Consider the following 25,499-nt stretch of genomic DNA (forward strand, 5'->3'; position numbering starts at 1 on the left):
TTCAAAGGTGCTCCGCTCCATATAAGATCCAGAACTTTCACGGAGGTTCTCCAGATGAACCCGGTCTGTCAAAAAGGTTAGCTCAGCGGAATGGCTAGAAAAGTGCGAGTTGGGACAAGACCTTGAGGATATCCTAGATCATGACCTACCGGAGTAGTATACTACCTTAAGCTCAATGCATGCTGGGATAATTTTTATCCTCATCTCAGTATTCAAGTCCTTTACCCCCTCTCCAGGATTCTTAAATTAAATCCCGCCTATTAAAGCCCTTAATTTTTATCTGTTGGCATTCTGCGGAGAAAATAGTGTTTATTCCAAATTGTTAATAACTCCACTTTTACACATGTGGAGCTTCGGTCATGCAATCTGGTGGGGGGTTTGGAGCTCTGGCACTCCGGTGGGGATTTGGGGGCAATCTAAATTCAGTGAATATGATTTCTATCCACATATCGCTAACCACCCATAAGATAGTGTGCTGATTGCCACATTTGAATTTTTACAGAGACTCAAACTTTGCATTTGTTCATACGGGTGATTTTTGCTAACCCTTGTTCAACTAAACATAATATAACAAAATTGATAGAGTGGAGATTTTGCTGGCTGTCTCATAGATTCTCCTGGTATTAGGACTGAAACTTGAAATTTTGCGTATAAGACACAGTTATGCTTTTCACTGAAATAAGAGTGGTGCACAAACAGAGTCAGCCTTGGCGCCCTGTGTGGTTAATATAGGCGAAACATCAGAATATGCAAGATCCAGAAGAGAGAGAGAGAGGAGAAATCTACTACAATAACACCAAGCGACGTTTCTACTGATGGTATAATAAAGCCCCATAGCGTTGCAGTTGCAGTTCTAATTTAGCAACTGCGGATATGGCGATCTGCCGAAAAGAAGATTGGTGGGACTGGCTATAGTGTTAAAACGGTGCCTTCGATTTAAAGGAGCCAGGGGTTACAGAACCCGTGGGGCAAGTGGTTTGATGACACAATCCCTAGACAGAATGCACCACATCATGTATAAATCCTGGATGCTTATCAAGGCAGGGAATCACTTATATAATGTGACATTTTTCCCTGCCATCTCTTGATTCTACTGAAAAAAAGGCAGCAGTTTCCATTTGTATTCACTTTTTATACCCTATCATGAAGTTACTTCAGACACCCAGATCCTGGCTCTAGCGGCCTGGCGGATCTTGCCCTAGCTCAATCATCTATTGTTTACGGAACCCCTGTCGGCTTTGCGCAGGTGTAACTGGCGGTGGTAGTGCAACTCCTGTCTATCCTTCAACAATTGAAGAGTTGATTGCTTACCTCACGGACCCATCACCACAGAATATTGTTATTGAACGTACTTTTGACTTTGTCGGATCGGAAGGCACCAAAACTTATTCGGCTTGCAACGCATATGCGTGCTCACCATCCGAGGGAGGACAAGCTTTGCTCAACACTCTTGGCGGGTGTGGGAGCTTAGCTACCTATGAGGTGACCCTCGATGCAGCTGGTGTCGAGGGTGTCAATGTGGCATCAGACAAGACTTTGGTCGGCCTCGGTGCTAATACAGTGCTTAACGGAAAGGGTCTCCGATTTGTTGGTGTCTCCAATATCATTATCCAGAACATTGAAATTACCAATTTGAACCCACAATATGTTTGGGGAGGTGATGCATTTGTCTTCTCGGATACTGATCTCATCTGGATTGATCATGTGACAACTTCCTCGCTCGGCCGCCAACATTACAGCTTTGGACAGAGCTCAGACAATGGAGTTACCATCTCTAATAGCTTTATCAATGGTGTGACTGAGCATTCCGCTACATGTGACGGGCATACGTACTGGGGCCCCGAGCTGGTTGGGTCGAGTGACCAGATCACTTTCTACAGTAAGTCTTCACGCAAAATCTCACTTCAGGATACATGAGACCAGAAACAGCCGATGGCCATCAAGAAAATTATGTCTACTATACCTCCGGTCGCAGCCGCGCTCTAAGCGGCAACACCCTTTTCCATGCCGTTAATAGTGTCTGGGCCGATAATAGTGGGCACGCGATTGAAGGCACCTCAAATGGCATGGGACTATTTGAAGGCTGTGTATTTGAAAACGTCCCAGTTGTTGTCGCGAGCGACTTCGTTGGCCAACTGTTCAGCTCAGAGGCAGCCTATATCGGCCAGTGCCAGACTTACCTCGGTAGATCCTGCATCACCAACATCTACTCGAACTCTGGTGCTTTCAATTATGATCAATATGGGTTCTTTGTGGACTTCTCCGGTCGAACCATCGCCCCTGCTCTCTCAGCCTCCTCAATTGAGACCAGTGTGCCCGCTGGTGCCGGAAAGACTCTCCCAACTTAAGAGGCAGTACAATGTGGTCCTTGGAGACTCTATGGAGTTATACAAAGCGACCATTGTGCATGGATGTTTTCGCACGCAAGATGGCTCAGACAATATCACCACAATAAGAATGATGATGAACTTTATTAGAGATCGATGTCAAATTGCAGGAGTGTTATATAGCTATTATAGCTTTGGAAGGCCTATTTATAGGATAAATGTTAGGACTTGCCACCCTAACCTTATGTGTGCTCCTTATATCGGTCGAGGTCATGTCAGAACATACCGTCCTGACATATTTGGTCTTTTGGCTTGTTCGATTCGCGGGTCCGGGCGCATGTCATAAAACTGAACCACTACTGAAACTTTAGACCCTAACGAAGATTTTCTCTCTCTGAGATATGCAAGGTTTCCGCAGAATTCAAGTTGTTTGGTACATTCAGGAGAGACATGTAGTAAAGTGTCCAATATTTATAGTCTAGTATGTGTAAGTATGTGGCATGTGATAATTAAGCAAAAGCAGTAATAGTTGCAATATAACAGTCTGAACTAGAGACAAGAGAGAAAGCGTTACTAGATATCCTCGGCTTTTTCTCCTTTGCGTGGCTCTTGATAGCTCAAGTGTCATGTCTCTGTTATTCAATGCATAACTGATATGATAATTTTGATAATTTCGACAATTATGTCGGGGTCTCAAACCGATTCAACCCCAGGGTACGTACAAGAATCTCAAAAGCTGCAAACCTATCTATCTCGCTGCCCCAGCCTCCAAGACGCCTCAAGTTTCCACTACCAAATACCCCCACTTTCTCCCAAGGTACCCCTTATGTTACCCCCCATGCTTATTTCAACCAAAGATCTTCTCATACCCGGTCAGAGTGAACCGATAGCGAACATCACCCTTCTTCATGCGCAGCATGGCCTCCTTCAGACCCTCCTCGCTAATAGGGATCTCCTCCACCCAGCCCTTGAGCCCCTTGTCCGCAGCCAGCTGCAGCATGTCCAGCATCTCCCGGCGACTACCCAAGTGGCTAGCACCAACCAGAACACCATTGGCAATCAAGGACTGCGCCTTGATCACCTGGCCCTCCTCCTCGGGCAGACCAACGCTCACCCAGCGACCATGCACATCCATCATGGACAGGTACTTGGCGAGATCAAAGCCCTCGGACGAATTGGCACAGTTGATAATCAAATCGAACGAGAAAAGGTGCTCCTTCTCCCACCCTTCCTCAGCAGTAGCAATATACCCATCCGCACCCAACTTCCGCGCATCCGCCTCCTTCGCCCGAGACCGGGAAATAGCCCACGTCTCCGCGCCCAGCGCCTTGGCAAACATGATTCCAAAGTGACCAATACCGCCCAGACCGACGATACCGACCTTCTTGCCGGGGCCGGCGCCGTTGCGCACCAGGGGCGAGTACGCCGTCAGACCGGCGCAGAGCATGGGCGCCACGGTGTTGGAGTCCAGGGCGTCGGGGATGGGGAACACCCAGTGCTCGTGGGTGCGGACGTGCGAGGAGTATCCGCCCTGGCTGATGATGCCGGTCTCCGGCCACTCGGAGCCGTAGGTGTCCATCATCATCACGGGGCAGTAGGTCTCGTTGTCGTTGCGACATTGCTTGCACTCGCCGCACGAGTATGACTGGGCGCCGACGCCGACGCGCTGGCCCTCCTTGATCAGGGTGACCTTGGGGCCGACGCGGATGGCACGGCCGATGATCTCTGTGGTGGGTGGTCAGTTTATGCCATGACCCGGAGCTTTGTTCTCGCCGCTTACCGTGTCCAACACACAGGGGGAACTTCTGGTCTCCCCATCCACCGCTGATGGTGTGCACGTCACTGCCACAAACACCGCAGGCCTCGATCTTGACATCGACATCTGCACGCTGGTTAGAGGTATGGCATGGCACTTGTGGCCGACGATTCGAAGCTTACCATAGTCGCCAAAGGGCTTCAGCTTGTACTACACGGTGCAAAGAAACTCATGGTCAGCCATTGGTGTTCACAGCCTCTCTTCGCACAAAAAAAAGACTCACGAAGCGCTTATGGAACTCGGTGTAGGTCTCAGGACCATCGACCTGGAAACCCTCTGCTTCCTCGGGGTAAGGCATGATGATGATGTGTGATAAGAAGGATAAAATCAATTGAAGACGTGAATTGATACTGATGGTCTTTGCAAGCTCTGAAAGACGAGTCCCTTGTCGCAGCGCAAAGATATCAAGGCAGGAAGGAAGAAAGAAAAAATAATTCCAAGAACTGGAAATCAAGCCGCGAGGGAGGGGACAAGGAGGGGTATATCAAAGCCGACTCCCCCTCCCCCGAAAAAAAATAAAATAAATTTCTCAAAAAACTCAATATCTCACAAGATCAAGGCACGACCCGCTGGATCGCCAGCCCATTGACGCGGGATTGTCTTGGATTCTCAACTCTTCCAAGTCTGCCCAGTGGGTATTCGCGGGGGTCTCAATAAGCCCCGCGTATCCCGAGTTCGGAGAAAGGGCCGCACTAGGTCTCCACCGGCTAAACTATCGGAGTAGATCCGGGAATCAAAGGGCAGTATTTTGACTTTACTTTCTCGCGCGAGATTCCATTGACGGGTGCCGAGAGTGGATATATGAGATCCCGTCGTCTGGGCGTGGGGGAAAGTGAATACTCATGAATAGTGTTGGTTTTTTTATCCAACGTTGTCTGCAATGGACGCGTAAAGACGGCGTAAAGACGGGATGGCGCGGAGGTGGAAGTGAAGGTCATTCGTGTCTGTGTCTGGTCGTGAGTTGGGAGTTTTTCCGCCAATGGGAGGCGAGGTTATCGACGATAAGAATCGGGACCGGTTGGAGCCGTAGGGCTTGTGGTTAGGGCTTGTTATGCTCTTAGCAGATATACTTCATACTCGGCCGAGGAATACAGTTCACTATACATGCTGAAACAGGTCTAGAACTTGATCTTCGGCAGATGCCGGGTTTGGATACTCAGCACAAGGTAGCAAGCAAATTGCAAGTCATTCATATAATCATATATACAACGTAGTTATTCTTTATATCCAGTCATCCCCTCCCCCTCTTCTATGCCACATCCTTCAATGACAGCTCCACGTCCAACGCGCCCTTAATCTTATCCGCAACCTCCTTGGCCTGCGCCTCACTGAGACGGGCCAAAGGACGACGAGGGTATCCCCCGTACCCATAGTACGACTGAATCGCCGACTTGGTACCGGGGATCGCAGCCTTTGTGAGAACCCAATCCGCCGCACTCAACTGCTGCTGCGCCTCCATAGCCTCTGCAAGACGGCCCTCCGACCAGAGGGTGAAGATGCGCACGCACAGACGGGGAACCACATTGGCACCACCGGCCAGGATGGCCGAACCACCCGAGATCAGAGTCTGCAGACTAAAGTCGGCGATACCGCCAAAGGCAACGTAGGGGTGCTTTGCGTCGGGCTTGGCGACGGTGGGCGCGGCACGCTGGGCAGGAGCCAGCGGGGAGGCAGGGGTGATAGCGCCGAGGGCGGCAGCAACGCGGGTCAACTTGCCCGTGTTGGCGCAGGTGAACTTGGTGCCGACGATGTTGGGGTGCTGGGAGATGCGGATGATGAGGTCGGAGTCCATATCGATACCGGCGACGGCACCGGGGTAGTTGTATAGGATCAGGGGGATGGGCGAGCCGTCGGCAACGGAGGTAAAGTACTCATAAATAGTCTCGTCGTTACCGACAGCGTAGCGGTAGTAGCTGGGTGGCACGATGAGGGCATACTCGCCGCCGGCCTGGGCGACTTCCTTGCACAGCTCGATGGTGCCACGGATGCTGTTCTCGCTGGCACCGGCGATAACGGGGACGTTGGTGAAACCGGCCTCGTCGAGGGCGGAGCGAGTTTCCCGGGTCACTGTGGCACGCTCCGCGCGAGTGAGATGCACGGCTTCACCGTTGGAGCCCATGGTGATCAGGCCGACCAGACCGGCCTTGGCCAGGCGCACGGCATGACGGCGGATGGCGGGCACGTCCAGATCTTCAGTGTCGGGGTTGAAGAAGGTCATGGTGGGCGCATACACGCCGGGGCGGAGAGGAGTGAGCGACATGATGGTGGTAGTGATGAGGATGAGGATGGAGAATGCTACGAGATTGGTTTAGTTGATGCTTTAATTCATTCGCAGCGACCGTGATAAGCCTGGACTTGACACTTACAGAGAGAGATAGAGAGGGGTCAAGGATGAGAATAGAAGAAGGGGCCGTGAGATTTACTTTTTAACCGGTCGAGGGCCATTGCCGTCCAGCATCAACAACCCCCCCACGTCGGGGGGATTCTCCGACGCATTCTGAATGGCGGAGAATTGACTTCCACCAATCACCGCCGAATGACGAAGTGTGGGGGACGCGTTTCGCGGAGGAGGGGCTTGGGGGGCTTGGGGGGAATGGCGGGCGAGGAGTGTAGACAGACGGTAGAGAGCAAGAAGAGAGAATAGACAATGGATCTCGAAGATCAAAGAAAAGCGACAGTACAATACATATAGTCTTCTTCTAGCTGTAATCCACTTCAATCATGACAAGAACAGCAAGACGGAGAATGAAAAATACCACTTGCCTTTCCTTCCTCAACCCCGCAGCCGATAAGATATGAACGTCGGCTATTGACCAGTTTCAATCGCCGGAAGAATTATCTCCAGCAACGAGACTCCCCCGTTCATTCCATTCTTCCTCTTCTAATCCCTCTTCCCTCGAGACATTGCTCTTCAATTTCGCATTCGTTTCTCTCCTCAGTCCCTGGATCATCAAAAACAAACAATCATGGCTCCTCCTAGCGTGTTGATGGTACGTACAATTAACCACCTGGCTGCTACAGCATCGGCTAACGAACATCAGGTTGGCACCGGCGAGTACACCACCGGCTTTGTCGGCGGTGGTGCCTCTGGTTCAGACAAGAAGGTCGGCGTCGTTGGCCTGACCATGTTCGACCTGCGCCGTCGAGGCAAAGTCGGTGACCTGAGCATGGTGGGCGTGTCGGGCAAGAAGTTCCCGGGTATTCGTACGTGGTTGCGACAACTAGCTAGAAAAACAAAATGACCAGACAATCTCATAACTAACACTTCCAATTCAGGTGACCATCTGCATCGCAACATCTCCCAAGCCTACAATGGCCTGGACACCTCCTTCGCCTCCTTCCCAGCCGATGACCAAACCGACCCAGACGCCTACAAGACGGCTATTGACGCCCTCCCCAAGGGCTCCGCCATCACCATCTTCACCCCAGACTCAACCCACTACCCAATCGCCCTCTACGCCATCGAGCGCGGCCACCACGTCCTCATAACCAAGCCCGCCACCCAAAAGCTAGCCGACCATCTGACCCTAGTCGAAGCCGCCCGCAAAGCCGGCGTCTTCGTCTTCGTCGAGCACCACAAGCGCTTCGACCCGGCGTACTCGGACGCCCGCGCCAAGGCCCGCTCCCTGGGCGACTTCAACTACTTCTACAGCTACATGAGCCAGCCGAAGAGTCAATTGGAGACGTTCAAGGCCTGGGCGGGTCGCGACTCGGATATCTCGTACTACCTGAACTCGCACCACATTGATATCTGCGAGAGTATGGTGCCAGAGTACAAGCCCGTGCGGGTGTCGGCGACGGCGTCCCAGGGTACGGCGGCGGCGGTTGGGTGTGTGCCGGAGACGGAGGATACGATTACCCTGCTCGTTGAGTGGCGGCGGAAGGATGACCCCGCGAAGATTGCGACGGGTGTGTATACGGCCAGCTGGACTGCGCCGTTGAATGCGGGTGTGCATTCGAATCAGTATTTCCACTGTACGTTGTCGATGGGCAACCCCCCCCCTCCTTTCTCCCCTACTGATGCAACTTGCTAACGCGTTTGCTGCAAGATATGGCTGCCAATGGCGAGATTCGCGTGAACCAGGCCAAGCGTGGCTATGATGTGACCAGTGACGAGCAGGGTCTTATCTGTTACAACCCGTAAGTTTACACATTGAATACAGACTTTCGGACTATAGACAGACCGAATTGACTGACATTGCAAATTAGATTCTATATGCGCTACGCCCCTGACGAAGAAGGCAACTTCGCTGGTCAGACCGGCTACGGCTACATCAGCTTCGAGAAGTTCATCGACGCTGTGACCGCTGTTAACGAGGGCCGCGTGACTCTGGACCAGCTGGACGCTCGCCCCCTGCCTACCCTGAAGAACACGATTGGCACCACTGCCATCTTGGAGGCTGGTCGCAAATCGCTAAATGAGCGGCGGCCGGTCGAGATTATCTCCGACAATGGAAAGTGGGAGCTGAAGTGATTGGATTGGGCATGTGTAATCAAAGAAAATTGTGGGATTTAGTATATACACATCATGAAATGAAAGCAACGTTAGCAAGATAGTCAGCATCGCAGGGGATGTATTACCGCAAGGTGGTAAAGAAGTATCGCCCAAAGCAATCAATGGAAGCTTGGAAGAATTGAATTCGCTCGTCGAAAAGGGTCAAGACTGTCCGCCCCGTTTAGTGATAAAAAAAAAAGAAACTCCGGCCTCAATCGCCCCAAGCCAAAAGCCCTCAAAACTAGTGCCTGAATATCATGGTATCATACAGAAAAGTAAAACAAACTATCATCCTGCCAGGTTCAACGCCGAGATCCACCTTTCACAATTCCATCGGGCCCCTTGTCGAATTTGACCCGGCACTCAGGGCAAAACCACTTGGCCGTGCGCGAAGGAACTTCGGATAGTCCAACGCACTCGAGGTGGAACCACACATGTTCGCACTGAAAAAGACAAAGTTAGTATAAGAGTAAGGAAATCGACAAGCAGAAAGACGTACATCTTGATTCTCGCAGCAAATCATCGTGCCGAAACTCACGTCCCCGCAAAGGCAGTAACGTGGCTCATTGGCATCAATCTCCTCCAGTACTCCGTCTTCATCCACCCGGATATCTTGCGAGGTGCTGGCACTGATACGTTTCTTGCCTGGCTTCGCTTTGCGACGCCCGTAACTAACGGCGGCGCCCCCATCTTGGCCGGAAGAAACGGGCCCTGGAGCAGGGCGCTTACGCTTGCGATTGGGTCCGGGAACGCTAGGTGCATGAGATGGCTCTCGAACGGGAGTCTTGCGGGCCGGGGTCGCGCTTTTAATACGCAAGTCGCGTCCGCCAGCGACAGCAGTGGTAGGAGCTGTGCCGAGACCTCCCAGCTCGATTGATGCGGCGGCAGCAGAACGTCTTGACGATGGTCTGGTGGTGGGTGGAGTGGGCGTGCCAGCGGGCTGTACAACTGATCTTGTTGAGCGACGCGATCCAGTTGGTGAGGGTGGAGGAGAAGAGGGTTTGACATCAGCCGTGGGTGATGTTCGTGTCTTGATGGGAGCGACAGGCGCGGCCACATCTCCCGCTCCATTGGTAGTTCCTCCTCGACTGGATTTCCGGCGCGACTTTGAGGAGGCTAGAGTAGATGCAGGTGCGTCAACGGGCTCCAGCGCTGATCGAGGCTGGGCTTCGGCTTCGGGAGCCACGAGTTCAGCTGCAACGGGACCAGGAACTGCAGCTGGGGCAGGAGCAGTGACCACTTGGTTTTCTTCCCCCCAGCAGCCTCATCCCGTTTCCGCTTTCGTGAAGATCGACTAGCCGGAGTTGCGTGATTGGAGCCTGACACAAGCTTGCTAGGGGTCGGGACCTCTCCTCCGTTGGCTGCCGCTTCTCGCGCCAACATCTCACGCTTGAGTTTCTTGGCCTCGTTCAACTTCATTCCACGGTTGCTCAGCTTGGTCTCTTCAATATCCTTGTATATCTCGTCACGGCGGGTATTCTCGATATCATCGCAATCAATGAACTCAGTATCATTCTCATCAGCCAACGCTTTCGCAGTCCGGTAGGCTTCCCATCCGCGGCCAGAAAGAGCCAACTCGCGGTGGATCATGACCTCGCTGGGCTGCCACACGGCATTCTTCTTCATCTTCTTGCGCAGTTTGGTCATTTCCCACTCGGTGAGTCGTAGCCATGGCAGGTCTTCACTGCCAATCTTGGCATCGTCCGGTGGTGGCTTAAGCAGTGCAAGAGCATTACTTGTGGACACCCCCACGCCTGAGCTAGGCCGGCGCGGCTTGTCCTTCTTCGGCGGCTTGACGGGCTTTGGAGGGATCTCCAACTCGGCCTCGGCGTCTGACTGTTCTGTGCTTGCAATGGGGGAATCCGGATTGAAACCTGCCAGATGCTCCGCAGCAATGCCCGAACGGCGTGATCTCGATTTCTTGCGCTTGCGGTCCTGAGTCGTATTGTCCAGCCGGAGAGTGATACGCGTCGTAGACGCGCCATCCTTCTTGTCCTTGCGCACTCGCTTCGGTGTAGGTTCTGGCAGTGGCGTTGGCTCTCGGGAAGGGGGGTTGGGAAGCGCCTCTAGCTTCTGACGAATACAGCTCAGTCGGTCGAAGTGGCGATCCACGACCTCGTACAGTCGGCAGGCCTCGGCGTAGGCAGACTCGCGGGCATTGATCGCGCGGTCCAGTTGACGAGAGATATTTTTGCGCACACTGATTGCGCTTGGGCGCTCGTCAGATGCAAGGAAAGGAAGCTGGCCGTAGGTCCTGGCAAGGCTGTGTACGTCTTGCGCCGAATCGAGGTATCGGTCATCCAGGCCGCGGATCAGGGTCAGGGAGCGGATGATATCTGCAGGAAGGTATTCTGTGTAGTCAATATAGTCTGTCACAGTTGCCTGCGCATCTGGATCGAAGGGGCCATCCAGGATGACCCCGCCGCTGTGGTCAGTCTCGTCGGTCATGGCCATCTTGCCGGGGTGCCAGGACGCGGCGCTGCCGTAGACCGCGCAGCGGGTTCAGGAGACGCGACAAAGAGACAATTGGGGTTTGAAGGGATGCACGAGCAGCAGACGATACCCCCGCGGGCAGCAAACATAAAGAACCCAGGAGAGACGAGGTCGATGGCCGTCCGGCAGCTGCAGGTGCAAACAACCCGGGCGATCATTGTTCCGCGAGGATCATGTGATCAGTCTTCCTAATCGGGTAATATGCTGTGAATCTCGCTGTTTGGCATAAAACAGCTCTTTTTCTAAGCACAAGGGCAAGGAGAAACGGGTCGTGGACGAAAACGAACAAAACATTCCATCAAATATGAGTCATCAATAGTCCAGTCAAGCCCTTGATGAAGTATTCAAAAAATTATGTAACTGGGTAGCCTTGGTGTATACTTGACATATATCGAATCTGAAGGTCCAGCGGTAACAAAGATTCATTGGCCTGTTCTTTAGCCTCACCAAAGAAAGCATGCCACTGTTCAGCTCACATCTCACTTGCCCCCTTGTCATCCAACATCTCCTGTTCTCACTTCCCCATCCTCACCCATCCACCCTCTTGTACCCCCAACCCATCACCAATCTCTTCTACCCTTCTTGTAACAAAACTCGTCTTATCCTTTTTCTCGTCATACTCATCACCGCCATTTCATTATGGATCGAGCTCAGCGTTTGCAGGAGATCTTTGCCGGAGACGAGGCGCTCCTCGAGCTCAATACTCAACTGACTACAAAGGTGAGGTTTTCAGTATCGATTTATTTGGTTTTGCTGGCTAATATAAATAAATCAGGAGGAGCCAATGGATGACCCATGGGATTTTCCTGTACAGGTAAAAAGTTTGATGAGAGTCGCACCAACCGTCTTGCCTGACAATTCCAATTCTATGTCTAGCCCGCACAAGAAACTATGGAATTTATCGTGGCCCCCGAACTGCAGCCAGCTCAACAGGATCGACCCGACACGACCCATCTTAGCCCCAGAAAAATCCCCGAGTGGGAACTTCGCAATGCATTCTGCCCCGCCAAAGCACTTCCCAAGTTCCCCTTCAAGTACATTTTCCCAAAGGAGGGAGAACTGCCGAAGAAAGTTGCAAAGGACTACTTCGACGGTGGCCTGGTCTGGCGACGCGGTTGGGATGTGTGAGTACATAGTGATCGCCTGAAGAACAAGAGAACGGGCCATATCTAAACACGATATAGGTACTACCTGCCAATTCCTATTCAGATCAGCGACCAACCCCTTCTGCTCATTCCAGCACTACAGGTGAAAGAGTTTCTCGATACGATCAACTATCAAGAGAACTACGACCTGGCCCTCACAACCAGAACAAAAGACGGTATGGTGCTATTCTTTGATGCTGATGATGGAACTCCCAAGCCAGTACAACTAGGCCACATCGACAACCGCGAGTCTCTAGACCTGCTCGAGACACACATCCCTCTACCCAAGGAGGGTGATGACGACTGGACAAAATCATGTGAGCGAGGGGCCTTTGACATATTCCACAAAAAGGTCCATGATGGCTTCATGTCCTTCAAGAAAAGGAAACAAAAGCCCAAGCGACCCCTTACCCCAATGGAAAAAGCCATCGCGGGAATAAGTAAGCAGCATGTGAATCAGAGAATACCAACTCGCGGCCTGTATCAACTCAAGGCCTACTTTGGGCTTCGACCGCCCATCAACGAACGGGGCTACTTCGTCAAGGACGAGGAATTCGCTCCAGTCAAGGTGGATGCGCCTGTTCCCTGGAACACGGATGGTAACCCCATCTTCTACAGCGTTGATGTGGAGTGGAATGAGTGGAACGCGGCCCAAGTAACCGAGATTGGAATCTCTTCTCTGGATACCATTGACATTCACGGTATTCATCCAGGACCTGGCGGGGAGAACTGGGTGAAGCATATCAAGTCGGCCCATCTCCGCACTACCGAGTACAAGAACTTTTGCAACAAGAAGTTCGTGGCTGGATGCCCTGATCAGTTCCTGTTCGGCAAAAGTGAACTCGTTCCAAATGCCCGCTTGGGACGACGAGCTGACTGTTTCTTCGTCGCACCGTACGATGGAACCGCGCGCACGACACGACCAGGCCTTCCACAACACAAGTTAGGACCCCGCACTATTGTGCTCGTCGGCCATAACCCAGATGCAGATGTCAGGGTTCTTTCAGAAAGATGCAGAATCTTTGAGTCGTTGAAGAACCAATCCGACAAGGTCATTCGGGAGGTGATGGACACTCAAACTCTCTATGGATGTCTACGAAAGGAGAGTCTTCGCAGCCTGGAAAATATCTTGCTTGGACTGGGGGTTGAGTTCAGGTGCTTGCACAATGCGGGTAACGACGCTCGTTTCACCCTGGAAGCACTGATTCGAATTGCCCTGGAACCGGCACGAAAGAAACCCGAAGACCCCAACGTGGAGGTGAAGACCGGCCAGAAGGTGGTGGTGCAGGAGGCTGAAGTTGCTGTATCGCAGGAGTGAAAAGGTGCAAAGCGCACACTAGCTATCCTTAGCCCAGCACTAGGTAGTCTTAGTATCTGTATGAACTAAATCATTTAGTGACAGTCCGATAAGCTTAAATTTGGGGTACAAATCAAAGTTGTCCATCATTCCATCACTGACGCCATAACTACGGTATCGGGTATCCTCCCCTGCCCCGCGCCCCACTCAAGCTTGCCCCCCCTCCAACACTTTTAAGTTTTTTTTATCATCTTCCTCCCCTTCACACCTTCCAAGACCACAGGGTCGACTCCCTTCCCTCTCAAACTCCCAACCCAAGAACCATCCCAAAAATGGCCAGTCAAGGCCCCCTAACCAGCTGGCTCCTCAACGCCACCCCAGAAGCCCTCAAACGCGCAACAACACACCCCTTCCTCGCCGCCGCAGGAAGCGGCACCCTCTCAAAAGAAGCCCTCTCCCAATGGCTCTCCCAAGACCGGCTCTACGCCCAATCCTACATCCGCTTCATCGGCATGCTCCTCATCAAAATCCGTCTGCCCACACACACCCCCAACGCGGAGACCCTGCGGAACCCGACAATCGAACAAGCCATCATCGACATCCTCATCGACGCCCTAGTCAACATCAAGACCGAACTGGCATTCTTCGAATCAACAGCCGTCGAGTACGGCCTCGATCTCACCGCCATCTCACCCGACGAGGGCGGCGCGGCCTCCGCGGGGATATCGAGTGCCGGATCTGCATCTTGCCCGGGGTTCACGGGGGCAGTCTGCGGCACGACGGACGTCTCTGTTTCCGGCGCGGAATCCGGCGAGATCGATGAGGACTCGGCGAATCCGAGAGACAAGTTGCATAAATTGTGCAAATCGCAGGGCGAATGCCAGATGCAAGCTGGTAGTGAAGTGTGTAATCCGTCTACACCGCACACGGGCGCGAATTCCGCCGTGAAAACGCCGGACTCCGAGCCCTGTCAGCCATCGCGGTTGGCGAGTGCCGCGCCCGTCGAGAATGGTCCCGTTTTCTTTACGGCGAACCCGATTACCCGGGCTTATATCGATATGTTCATGTCTGCGGGGAGTCCTGGTGTGAGTGCGTTGGAGGGGATGGCTGTGCTGTGGGCGACGGAGGTGTGTTATTTGCGGGCATGGCGGTATGCGGCTTCTTATGGGAAGAAGAAGGCGCAGGAGGGAAAGAAGGATGTTGATGCGGATGGGGGTGCGTTGAGGGAGAAGTTTATTCCGAATTGGTCGAGTGCGGAGTTTGAGAAGTTTGTTAATCGGATTGGGGATGTTTTGGATCAGATGGCGGGCAAGATGAAGGGGGTTGAGGAGTCGGAGGTGTCACGGGGGAGGTGTTTGGAGTGGTGGAAGCAGGTGGTATGGTTGGAGGAGAGATTTTGGCCTACATTGGATTGAGGCTGTCATTTCGAGGGCTTGAATCAAAAGTCACCCGAGTAGAGCATTTTATGTAGTTACAACAAGTTAGAAATAAGCAAAATTCATACGGAGAGAACGATCTAGGTTCAGACTTGGTTATATACCACAGAGAAAAGGTATACCATATACCAGGCACATTACTTGTATGGGGATATCATACATTGGAAGCTCGTCCTACATACACAGCCACCGAGGATGGCATGCACCAAGATAATAAACACGTACACATGAAAGCAAAGAACAAAACAATAACCTGACAAAGCCACGAGTTCCATCGAAGCAGACAAAAAAAACGCCAACCCCATCAGACAGAATCTTGAACCCCAAAAACTCAAAACTCCAATCTCCATTTCCGTGCAATCCAGCAAAGACAATGAGAGCAGTAAAGAAAAAGCGAAAATAAAATCCAAAAAAAGGGTAAGAATAACCAAGATAATCCCGCCAACACCGGTGTATGCGGAGGGCGCAACGATAGTCCCAAAAGTGTCAGGCAAGCCGCCCCGAGAAAACAAACCCAAAAACGAAACAAAGATACGAGGCGACTCAACATGTTGTACATCATCAGAGAGAAGGCCTTGGGCTTGGTAAAGCTAAGTGGCAGTCGCCCGGGCAGCATTGCTGAGCTGCCGATGATACGAGCCAATGGGCTGGAATCCACTGTTGAAAGCTGTTAGTCAAAGAATCTTTTCACAGCAGAAACACAGACACGAATACATACCGAGCCAAGTCAAAACCTCCCCCATCATCCTCATCCTCTTCACGCATCCGCTCCTCCTTGATCGGTCCACGACCCCCCATATCTCCATCAGACTGCAGCGGTGGCAGTGTGCGACTCGATCCTAGCCCATTCGATGTTCCAGGTTTACTCGGGCTCGCCAAATTCGGCGGAGGCGGACTGCTGCTCGGGAAGCCACCGATGATACGCTCGTCCGGCTCACCCTTGAGTGGACTCATGTCCGGCACGGGCCGAGCAGGCGTGCTGCCAATATCGGCAAACTTCCAGAATTGCGCGGGGGAGCTCATCGGCATGAACTTTGATGGGATCTGTGCCGTGCTAGGCGGCGGCAGGCGCGGTTGCTGCCGCTGAGGAGCGGGCGTGATCATTGATGAAGGGCCTTCGTCGTAATACGAGGACGAAAGCACGGGTGGTGACCCGGCCACGTTGTCCGACAATCCATAGGCACGGCTGAGATTGTTGCTGCTATTTTGCACGCGGCTAGAACTCGCAGTGTTACCATTGTGTGAGCGCGCGGGCAAAGGAGAAGGCTCCTCGTAGTCACGCGGATTCATGTGCCGCAGTGGGTGGTCGGACCCGACTCCACGGCCAAGGCGAGAGCCACGCTCGGGGGTATATGCCTCAACAGGGGCCACGGGGAACGAGCTGAAGCCAGGAGAAGAGACGGGAGGGGACTTTTTAGCGGTAGCCGCGAAGGAAGTGTCTAACGCCGCAACGTGGGTGCCCCGCGCGGAGGAAGGAGGTTCTTTGGTAGCGGGGGACGATGGGGCAGACGACTGTGTGCCCTTGCGCATCTGTTTCTTGCGGTATTCCTCACGGTGCTCAGCAGCAATTTGCCACTTCATTCCCTTACCAGGCTCATCAGTCCGGCGAGGCACCTTCTGGAATGCCTTGTTCAATGACAGATTGTGGCGGATGGAGTTCTGCCAGCCGCTCTGCGAGTGCCGGTAGAACGCATAGCGATCCATAATCCAGTTGTAAATGCTATTGAGGGTGAGCTTCTCCTCTTCACTAGAGAAAATAGCTTGCGCAATGAGGTTGGCATAGCTGTATGGCGGCTTCAGGTCCTTGGCCGAGTCCTTGCTGTAGTCAATCTCCTCCGTACTCTCCATCATCATGCCTCGATTGTAGAGTGGAGACTGCTTGGCTGTACGCTGTCCAACGGTATCGGGTGACCGCGGGGGCGGGGTGACCTGTCGCTTCAAGAATTGAGGTGCTGGCGCCAGCGAGGGACCACCGGAAGATGATGGCCGTACAGGCTCGGTAGCTTGCGATGCCGAGGGGTGAGCATGCTGCGGGACATCCCATGCTTGCGAAGCTGGATCAGGTTCCTGACCACTTGCAATGCGCTGGGCGCGCTCAATAAAGCTGGGCTGAATATTTGCGTCGTCGCCGGGCGTAACGAACATCATCTGGCAGTTGGCTACCTCGATGATATCACCGCAATGGAGAATAGCATCAGCGCCGCGCTTAAGAATCGCATTGTTCAGACGAACGCCATTACGGCCGTTGACGCGGATGTGCCAGGCAGGGGTCTCTTCGCCATCATAAAAGATTTCTGCGTGCAGACGGGAGACAAACTTGCTGGGGCCCAAATCAACATGGACATCGGGGAGCGCACGGGCAGCAATGGTTACGGGACTGGACTGCTCGGTCGATCTCTGCTCACGATCAGGTTCACGACCGATATTGACATGCAGCGTCTTGACGTAATAGGTCCAGTTGCGGCCGGCGATCTTGGCATATGCTTGAATACTCTGCTTGTTCTCGGTCTTGGTGTTGGAATGGTCGCGCGAGACGCGCAGTTCCTCGCGCGGGGTGTTTAGATACGAGATGACCAGGTCGACAATATCCTGGTGAGCGGATTGATCATGTTCACCTGCCGAGTCCTCGGCTTCGTCGGCGGACTCGTTCTTGACTGCATTTCGTGTGGGAGAGGCGCGGCGATCAACCTGTGGGGTTGGAGGATTTCGTCTCAGCGTTCCTTTTCGTCCTGGCGCGGGGCACGCGTGGGGGGGGAGGATTCGGTCTCAGACCAGACCTCCACTACAAATGAGACTCACCTTGCGCTTCTTTGCGGATGGGCGACTGGGTGACGAGTCTGGGGCCTCGGCGTCGGATGTTTCCTGCAGTTGAATTTCCTTGCGCCGCGCGCGACGGCGATTTGACAACGGCATCTCTCGTGTATTGTGTATTGCCGATGCGATTTTCCTTTCAGGTGTACTTTTGACGAAGTCGTATCACAAGATGTACGTGAATTCTGAAGCAAGTCGCAGACCGAATGCTGCGATCTTATTTTTTTCCCCTTGACTCGGGAGGCTGGTGTTGTGGGTGATCAAGTCAAGTCGAAAACACCGCGAAAGCACGCGGGGGGGGAAAAGGGAACGACGGGGCAAAGGCAGAAGAGGCAAAGATGCGAATAGGCGAAAAATCACAACAGAGCAAGTCTGGATCCGGATTTCAGCGGTCCAGTCTCGGAGACACGCTCAGAGGCAGAACCAAAGAATGAGGCGTTGTCCGAACCACTGATCGAGCCAATTCGCCACCGCGACTGCGTTCTAGCGGGTAAAAAAAAGAGAGAAAAAAGATACCAAGTAGACGAGAGGCAATGACCCCGGTGGATTCCGGGACAACAATAAACAAAGCAGAGATGAGCTTGGCGAGGAGGTTCTCCAAGATTTGAGGAAGTGGTGTGGCTGGAAGGTTTTGATTATCGATAATCCCTACGATCGACGCGATGGCGTCTGTTTGGGGGGTGACCGCCTTGTCGCGTGGGGAGTGAGGTCAGAGTGCCGCACCAGCCACCGGTACCGGGCGTTCCAGGAATGATGGACCGAGGGAGAGAGGGAAAAGCAGGGGGAGAAAGGGAGAAAAGAGGAAGTCTATGGGGGAGGGGGTACGGTGAAGAGAAGAGGAGACAAAGGATCCGAAGAGAAAAGGATTCACAGAGTCTTGAGAGACGAGAAAGAGGGCGTTGAAGATTAAGTTAAATGGGAAGAGCGCCCGTTTGGCCGTAAACAGTGGTGGAGTCTGGTCACGAGCGTGTATGGTATGGTCAGGACTGGAGTCCACCCAGTGTGGCTGGGTGGTGGATGGGTGGTGGATGGAGGACGACCGGAGGGTAATACCAATACCACTGCGACGGGATCCAGCGTGGGATTGAAGATGCTTCCGAGTGCAGGACGCAAAGAGACAAAGTACTACGCTGGGAAAAGGGTGGATTCGACATCAGTGGATTAGGAGTAAACAGCTATGTGATCGAGGTTCCACTGGAGACTTCTACTAAACATCAAAATGATGACTCTGTTTTGTCCGGCGGACTGTTACTGTTGACAATGATGACGCGGGCATGTTGAAATGTTTCACGCCCTGCTCTGGTGCTCTCAGAGAAAATAGGCCAAACATAATTAATCCCCTCCCGAATCACAATCTACTAGACTGACGAACCATCTCTGATCAAATGATTTAAACATTTTAAGCTTAGATCTGAATGCTTGTTCCCCGATCGCTCTCAGAGATCCTCATCCTAGTAAATCTCCAGAAATCCAGGTTGTACACAACCCACATCCGCCAGGCTAGGTCGTTTGCGTCACAGGCCCCCGGATGCAGTTTAGCCTCGCCCGTTGGAATGTTGCTTTGCCTCTTTGGGGGCTGACATGTCGATCGGGTTGGTTATCAACGGATGCCGGATCAGGATAGATGGGAAATCAAGAAAAATCCATCACCATGTAACCTGAGTCCTGTTTGGTCGAGTGGAGAGTCTGATTTCCTGCCTACTGTTTACGAGAGGAGACTAAATGGGAGAATCATACCTGGACGCAAACAACTGGACGATAAATAAACAGGGGGGTAGGGTAGCCTGCCAGGGAAGATCATACAGTACAGATGGAAACAGACCGGACCAATAGACTCGGATGGGTCCAGATCGATAGAGGTGTGGATAGACAGAGGATCAAAAAAAACATAGGATAAATGAGAGGGAAAAAAGAAATAAATATAGAGATAACATAGGAACAATGATAAAGCCCAAGGCAACAGGAAGATATAGAAATGACAAAAAGAAAAGATTGGGGGTAGTGTAGCCCCTGGAGCAGAGAGAACAAACAAAGACAGGGGTTCCCAGTACAAAACAGAACAGGTCGTGACTGCGTTAAAAAAAAAAAAAAAACCTAGAAGATGATAATTATAAATCTCCCAGGGCTTTCCGATATTTTCTACTCGTCGCCAGGCATTTTGGCATCTCCATCCTCGTCCACCGCCCGCAAGGTCGGATAGAGGACCGCCGTACCCTCCTCAGACTTGGCCGGCTCCTTGCCATGCTCGGGAGAGGCCCGAGTACTGGCCGTCTCGATACCGTCCATGGCGCCGTCACCCGAGGGAAGGGGCGACTCGTCAGCACCACTGTGGCCGGCCGAGTCTCCATCAAAGTGACCCTGCTCCAGCAGATCGGAGACCAAGCGCCGCAGGTTCTCCAGCAGTCGGACCTTCTCCACCCACGCGACATTGTCAACGCGCTCCGCCACCTCCGTAGCAGCTTGAGCGGTCCGCTGAGCAGCCTCTTGGTCGGGGTCCGGAGAAGCAGTTGACAAGGCAGGATCAATGAGACTCGACGTGATGGAGGGGTGCTCCTTGGTAGGAGTGCGCTCGCCATCGGCCGAGATATCCATGCGGTTTTCATCTCCTTCCCGCTCGGCGGGACGAGCGCGCTGCAAGGTGCCACCAGTGTAGCGGCGACGATCATCATGGTCGAATGCGCCGCTTAGGGTGGACGGGGGAGCCGCGCTGGAGGTAGTCGGGTAGCCGGCCGTCATATTGTCGGACATGGTGGTCGACGGCAGACGAGGGTACATGCCGGCACCGCTCTCATGAGGCGGCGACACGCGGTGAGTGTGAGCAAGAGAGACCGGTGACCGCTGGGATGTATATGACTGGGCGCTTGAGGGCGGCGTCAGAGCGGGAGTACCAGTGGAGGGTGAGTGGGCGGTAGCAGCCATCATAGGAGCAGAGGTAGTTGCAGTAACGTGGCTAGGAGGCAGCTGACTTGGAGGAGAGTGGGTTGCCCGATAGCTCATTCCGCCCTGCACGTAGTGAGCGCCGGGTTGAGCAACGCCGGCAGCGGCAACATTCTCGTCACTCTCGTAGATGGTGTTTTGCATCTGCTCCAAGAACTGGTCGATGTTGATCAAATCGTTCTTACTGCGGACGTTGGACATTGGAGGAAGATGGTAGGCTGGAGCATGACCACCACCAGGGCTGTAGCCACCACCACCGGCAGCTGGAACGGCAGCGGGCATAGGCTGGTACTCAGGAACCGGGCCGTTCAGAATTGGAAGCTGAAGAGCCTGGAGGCCAAGCAAGCGTTGGCCAACAGCCGCATAGGAGTTGGGATCAAATTGGCGTCGCTTCAGGTCACCGAAGAACTCGTTCAGAGCATCATATCCACGCTTGCGATCGTACGACTGGGTACCATCGTGGCCCTGGCTCAGCGCATAGTATACATTGCCATACGAATGAGGGTTGGCGGCCGGAGGAGGTGGGTGGGCCTGGTAGTACTGGGGAGCTCCATGAGAGTACGCGGCGCTCGAAACGCCGTTCATGGGCCCCTCAAAGTAATGCGTGGCAGCAGCATATCCTGGACGTCAATTAGCCGGGGTCATTCCAATGCCCTCAGCGACAGCAGGAAACCAGGGAGGGGGAAACAATGACTGGCCAGACTGGGGGATCCTGGGGGAGCCCAGTAGGAGGAGGGTCGGGCGTTCCCAACCCGGTCGGATCAAGAAGAAGCGCCAGTAGAGGGAGAGCAAGAAATCCAAGACGAACCTTTGGGGTTCTGGGGGAACATCATATCCGGGTGGTGATGGTGCTTAAGGCCCGGCTCCGGGGATCGGATCTCGGAGTCATCGGCATGGGTTTTGACGTGCTTCTTCAGATCTTGAGGCCGCTTAAAGGCCTTACCACAGAAGTCACACTTGTGCGGCTTCAAGGGGACATGCACGCGAATATGGGAGGTGATATGGTCGCGCTTGACGGTGGTCGTGTTGCAGTTGCCCCATTGGCAGGTCAAGTTCAAGTTGTTGGTGCTTTTGCGGCCGACATGGCGCTCGCAGACATGTTCCTGTACGATAGCCCATAGTCAGGAATACGAAGCCCCCAAATTGTGGGCAACAGATGGCAGAGTATCACTTACGTAGAGTGTTTCAGCAGAGGTACACTTCTCGGTGCAACCCACCCACTGGCAGGGGAGTTGCTCTCCGGCGCCGTTGAGAGTGCTGTTGACGGCGGCGGTCGCAGCGGCAGCCGTGGCTGTCACCGACGCGCTCGGCGTGGTGGTAGCCTGCGCAACTGCAGGCTGCTCGCTAGCAACGGGTACTGGGGCGGGCGCAGCCTGGGGCGTTGAAGTTGGGGGAAGAGTGTTTTCGGACATGATGCCAAGAAAATGTCTTGTCGTGTCTGGCGGGAATTTTGCCCAGGCACGGTGAGAAAGGAAAAACCACGTATACCGGACGCCGTCAATTCAACAGCAATGCGGGTACACACTCAGTCCCAATAATGAATATAAGTTTGGCCAGGGTTGTATCCAACAGGACTTCCAAGGACAAGGAGAAAGGAATATAGAAGGATGTAGGAGGGAGAAAACGCGTGCCTAGAAGAAGAGGGAAGAGGGAGAGAGGAAAACTGGGGGAGGAGGAAGGGGAGGGGGAAAGTCTTGGGTCTTGGGTAGTCTTGGGTAGTCTTGGGATTTTCTTGGAACTCTTAGGCTGTCTCTCCGCACCGGGGGGGGGGTATCGCTAACTGAGAATGGGAATAATTACCAAGGCCAATAATCCTTGCCAATGCCCGTCCGCAACATTCAGGGAGGAAAGAGCCGAGCCTTTTGCCCAGGAAAAGCCTTGGGACCGGGCGGAGGAGCAGCCAAGGGGAGACGACAAGACCGGGCCAAGACTGTTGGGGCTGCGGGCCTGGCGTTTTAGTGGAGCCTGAGGGAAATATGATTGGCTGGCTGGCCGCGAGAACGAGGGGCTGTGCATTCCGAGGATTTTCCAGGCTACAACTGGTAACTGGCAACTGGTAAGACACGCGAGAGTAAGAGACGCGAGAGTAAGACGCAGAAGTAACCACTCGGTAAGGAGGAAGAGGAAGTGCTGGTCAGACAAAGTGTGTTTCGGAACGTATATGTCCTCCGGAGTGCTCCAGTACTCATTTAGGGGCTATCGCAGCAATAATTGACCACAAGAGCAATAGATCCATCCACCGTTTACAGTGACTATCTGTCTATGGAATAACTCCCTGGCTCCTGTATTGCTCTGTTGGCTATTCTCAGAACACACCCTTCTTTCGTATTCCTAACACTACTGTACAACTGCTCGCCTACACAACCGACACAAATACTCCCCGGGCCCAAATCCAAGCTCCCAATCGCACGCCATCCTCGGCTTCCGGCCTCGTAACTCATCAGCCAATAATCCGCCCACCCCCTTCCTCGTTTCGAGGAGTATGAATCATAATTCGTGCAAAAAATCCATAACACGTAAAGTGTAAAAAAGTGGTCATCTGTACCGGGGCCCAGACGCCTGCCAAGACCCCCCTCAGCCATGGCGATGCGCTTCTTGGCAGCCAAGGTTTTCCTTTTTGCCAATTCCCGCTCCGAGCACCAAGGCCCCCTCCCTTTCCTCCGTGTGACTTGGCACTGGGTACCTATCTGATTATGTGCTTTGGTGTGGACTGACGGAGGAGAATGTGTTTCCGATTTCCGGCGAGGGAATTGGATGTATTAATCTCGCTGCCTGGATTGCCTGGATTCCCTCGGGATTGGGGGATTCATGATGCAGGAGTGGTGGACGGGGCTCTGCGAGGGGGCCATTGCTGTGTATTATAATAGGATATGGGATATTCTCTCTTAGATCAGATCAAGCTGATTTGAACGATTAGAAGGAGACCGTTTGATGCCAAAATCAAGTCTAGTATTCTTTATGATATTACAGATCGCTTGTCTATGGTATATACAAATCTATGGTTACAATGATACAATAACTTTACAGAAAAAGTCACACCAGGCCACCCTTGCAGTGGCACCACGCCTGTACAACACCCAAGCATTCCCGCCCTTGGCCAGGAACTCCCCAAGGCCCCAAGGACTAGCCTGGGAACGAGATCAAACCAAGGACCAACCGAGTCCCACAGACTCGACCTCTCACCCTGTTCTCATCTCTCTGCGGTCATGCAATTCACCGATTCACCGACCAGCCCTCCTCTTCGGCGGCTGATACCAACTCCAAATATTCAACCCTACCTTAGTCCCCTTCGTAACCGGATACGCCGCATGCCACGTCTCAGGATACCCAGTCCCATCCGCCCTCAAATTCTCCCAAAAGATCGCATTCCCCTTAATCGGCTTGAACGTAATCCCTTCCTCCAGCCCAGCGCCACCACTCTCACCATCCTCACACTCCAAAAACCGACACCAAGTCCTCCCAACCGGCCTCTTCAACCGCGGAAAATTCGTGCCCCCACCCTCGCAGTCCGCCCCCAGATACACCATGAACGTGCTCAGCCGGTCACCCCCGCGCGCAAGCGAGCCCGTCCAGTCATAGTGATGGCGGTAGTGGCCGGAGGCATTGTAGCGCTGCGCCCACATGCGCTCGATGTAGAGGTGCGGTCGCCAGCCTTGGAAGGCGCGGGCGCGGTCCTCGAGGCAGCGGACTGTGTCGTCGCGGTCTAGGAGGGCGCGGTCGGAGAGGCGTTTTGCCGGGTCGATGCGTTCGGTGACGCCGTCGTAGATTATTGAGGGGGTGTATTTGTTTAGACTGGTGGGGTAGATGGGGATGCGTTAGCCCTTTTTGTTTTCTTTTCCTTTTTTCTTGCTTCTTCCAAAGAGGTGCGAATAGGGGAAATGGCGAGGTAAGTACCTGATGTCAACTAGATGATCTGCCTCGGCGGCGCTCACAAAGTTCTCAATGTACAAGACGAGCGGTGCCCTTGACAGCAGATGCACGCGGTACCCTTCAGCCTCGCCGGGACAATTGGCTGGGACCCCGTCCTCGGGACTGATAAAGCTGTCGTCCGTCAAATGCAGAGTTGACGGGGCATGATCCCATTCCTCAAAGGTATCTGCGCCCTGGTCTTCATCCCACGAGGGCGAGGAAGAGTTGCCCGGAAAGAATGACCGGATCAGCGGGTCCAGAACGAAGATGTATACGGGCACGAAGTAGAGGAGCCAGGTTATAAAGGTGGAGAGCTTTGGCGAGGATGATGCCATTGAGTGTCGATGTGAGGTCCGTCGGGTGGTTGGGTATATTATATATGCGTGGGAATGGTGAATTTCATATGCTTCGAACAATAATGCAATATTGTAAAGTTGGTTGAGAAATTGGCGAGTCGGTCGTTAGATATTGGTCTTCATGCGACGGCGGAGATGGGCGGGGATGGATGAGGGGGGCCGTAGAGGGGTCAATTGGTCGTATGGGGATTTATCGGTGATCGCGAGAGGTATGCGATTGAGAACCAGCGAGTATAATCGTGCTGGAAGGGCCGTAGGCCATGTTGGAGGGAGTCTCGAGTGTCGAAGGTGGTCCGATGGAGAAGATGTCCGGACTTACGAGGCGATGTGGGTCTGGATCCGTCTGGTCTAAACCGCTCATGGTAGGTGACTGAGGATATCGTCTTCTCCGGATAAAAGTCAATGAGAGAAGAGAGAAAAAGTAAAATTGAGACGAGATGCAAAAAGACTATCCGAGATCAGATGAAGTCAAGTCAT

General features: G+C 53.2%; 10 protein-coding genes across 10 annotated transcripts; 4 read left to right on the forward strand and 6 right to left on the reverse strand.

The window, feature by feature from the left end:
• Positions 1 to 1,013: 1,013 nt before the first annotated feature.
• Positions 1,014 to 2,348, forward strand: N7458_010672 (polysaccharide lyase family 1 protein; the record flags this gene model as incomplete). The annotated part of the gene is made up of 3 exons (XM_056914054.1): positions 1,014 to 1,061; positions 1,180 to 1,879; positions 1,945 to 2,348. 3 exons carry the CDS (start codon positions 1,014 to 1,016, stop codon positions 2,346 to 2,348), a joined length of 1,152 nt encoding a protein of 383 aa, XP_056762903.1.
• Positions 2,349 to 3,174: 826 nt separating this feature from the next.
• On the reverse strand, positions 3,175 to 4,441 carry N7458_010673 (NAD(P)-dependent alcohol dehydrogenase; the record flags this gene model as incomplete). Its single annotated transcript, XM_056914055.1, has 4 exons — positions 3,175 to 4,052; positions 4,108 to 4,209; positions 4,266 to 4,293; positions 4,367 to 4,441. 4 exons carry the CDS (start codon positions 4,439 to 4,441, stop codon positions 3,175 to 3,177), a joined length of 1,083 nt encoding a protein of 360 aa, XP_056762904.1.
• Positions 4,442 to 5,392: 951 nt separating this feature from the next.
• On the reverse strand, positions 5,393 to 6,361 carry N7458_010674 (dihydrodipicolinate synthase family protein; the record flags this gene model as incomplete). The annotated part of the gene is made up of 1 exon (XM_056914056.1): positions 5,393 to 6,361. One exon carries the CDS (start codon positions 6,359 to 6,361, stop codon positions 5,393 to 5,395), a length of 969 nt encoding a protein of 322 aa, XP_056762905.1.
• Positions 6,362 to 7,109: 748 nt separating this feature from the next.
• N7458_010675 (Gfo/Idh/MocA family protein) lies at positions 7,110 to 8,617 on the forward strand (the record flags this gene model as incomplete). The annotated part of the gene is made up of 4 exons (XM_056914057.1): positions 7,110 to 7,347; positions 7,420 to 8,118; positions 8,193 to 8,283; positions 8,353 to 8,617. 4 exons carry the CDS (start codon positions 7,110 to 7,112, stop codon positions 8,615 to 8,617), a joined length of 1,293 nt encoding a protein of 430 aa, XP_056762906.1.
• Positions 8,618 to 8,940: 323 nt separating this feature from the next.
• On the reverse strand, positions 8,941 to 11,092 carry N7458_010676 (putative PHD finger domain protein; the record flags this gene model as incomplete). The annotated part of the gene is made up of 3 exons (XM_056914058.1): positions 8,941 to 9,081; positions 9,138 to 9,901; positions 9,934 to 11,092. The coding sequence occupies 3 exons, from the start codon at positions 11,090 to 11,092 to the stop codon at positions 8,941 to 8,943; spliced, it is 2,064 nt and encodes a 687-aa protein (XP_056762907.1).
• Positions 11,093 to 11,770: 678 nt separating this feature from the next.
• Positions 11,771 to 13,594, forward strand: N7458_010677 (uncharacterized protein; the record flags this gene model as incomplete). The annotated part of the gene is made up of 3 exons (XM_056914059.1): positions 11,771 to 11,851; positions 12,008 to 12,255; positions 12,316 to 13,594. The coding sequence occupies 3 exons, from the start codon at positions 11,771 to 11,773 to the stop codon at positions 13,592 to 13,594; spliced, it is 1,608 nt and encodes a 535-aa protein (XP_056762908.1).
• Positions 13,595 to 13,905: 311 nt separating this feature from the next.
• On the forward strand, positions 13,906 to 14,988 carry N7458_010678 (putative transcription regulator PAB1642; the record flags this gene model as incomplete). The annotated part of the gene is made up of 1 exon (XM_056914060.1): positions 13,906 to 14,988. One exon carries the CDS (start codon positions 13,906 to 13,908, stop codon positions 14,986 to 14,988), a length of 1,083 nt encoding a protein of 360 aa, XP_056762909.1.
• A 611-nt stretch (positions 14,989 to 15,599) lies between these two features.
• Positions 15,600 to 17,922, reverse strand: N7458_010679 (putative forkhead transcription factor Fkh1/2; the record flags this gene model as incomplete). Its single annotated transcript, XM_056914061.1, has 3 exons — positions 15,600 to 15,666; positions 15,728 to 17,697; positions 17,809 to 17,922. 3 exons carry the CDS (start codon positions 17,920 to 17,922, stop codon positions 15,600 to 15,602), a joined length of 2,151 nt encoding a protein of 716 aa, XP_056762910.1.
• A 2,037-nt stretch (positions 17,923 to 19,959) lies between these two features.
• pacC (putative C2H2 transcription factor PacC) lies at positions 19,960 to 22,169 on the reverse strand (the record flags this gene model as incomplete). Its single annotated transcript, XM_056914062.1, has 3 exons — positions 19,960 to 21,377; positions 21,566 to 21,860; positions 21,933 to 22,169. 3 exons carry the CDS (start codon positions 22,167 to 22,169, stop codon positions 19,960 to 19,962), a joined length of 1,950 nt encoding a protein of 649 aa, XP_056762911.1.
• A 1,809-nt stretch (positions 22,170 to 23,978) lies between these two features.
• N7458_010681 (oxidoreductase, 2OG-Fe(II) oxygenase family) lies at positions 23,979 to 25,001 on the reverse strand (the record flags this gene model as incomplete). The annotated part of the gene is made up of 2 exons (XM_056914063.1): positions 23,979 to 24,549; positions 24,652 to 25,001. The coding sequence occupies 2 exons, from the start codon at positions 24,999 to 25,001 to the stop codon at positions 23,979 to 23,981; spliced, it is 921 nt and encodes a 306-aa protein (XP_056762912.1).
• Between the last annotated feature and the right edge of the window lie 498 nt (positions 25,002 to 25,499).

The sequence above is a fragment of the Penicillium daleae genome, assembly GCF_028827525.1.
Source record: "Penicillium daleae strain IBT 16125 chromosome Unknown utg000008l_segment0_segment0, whole genome shotgun sequence".
NCBI lineage: Eukaryota > Fungi > Ascomycota > Eurotiomycetes > Eurotiales > Aspergillaceae > Penicillium > Penicillium daleae.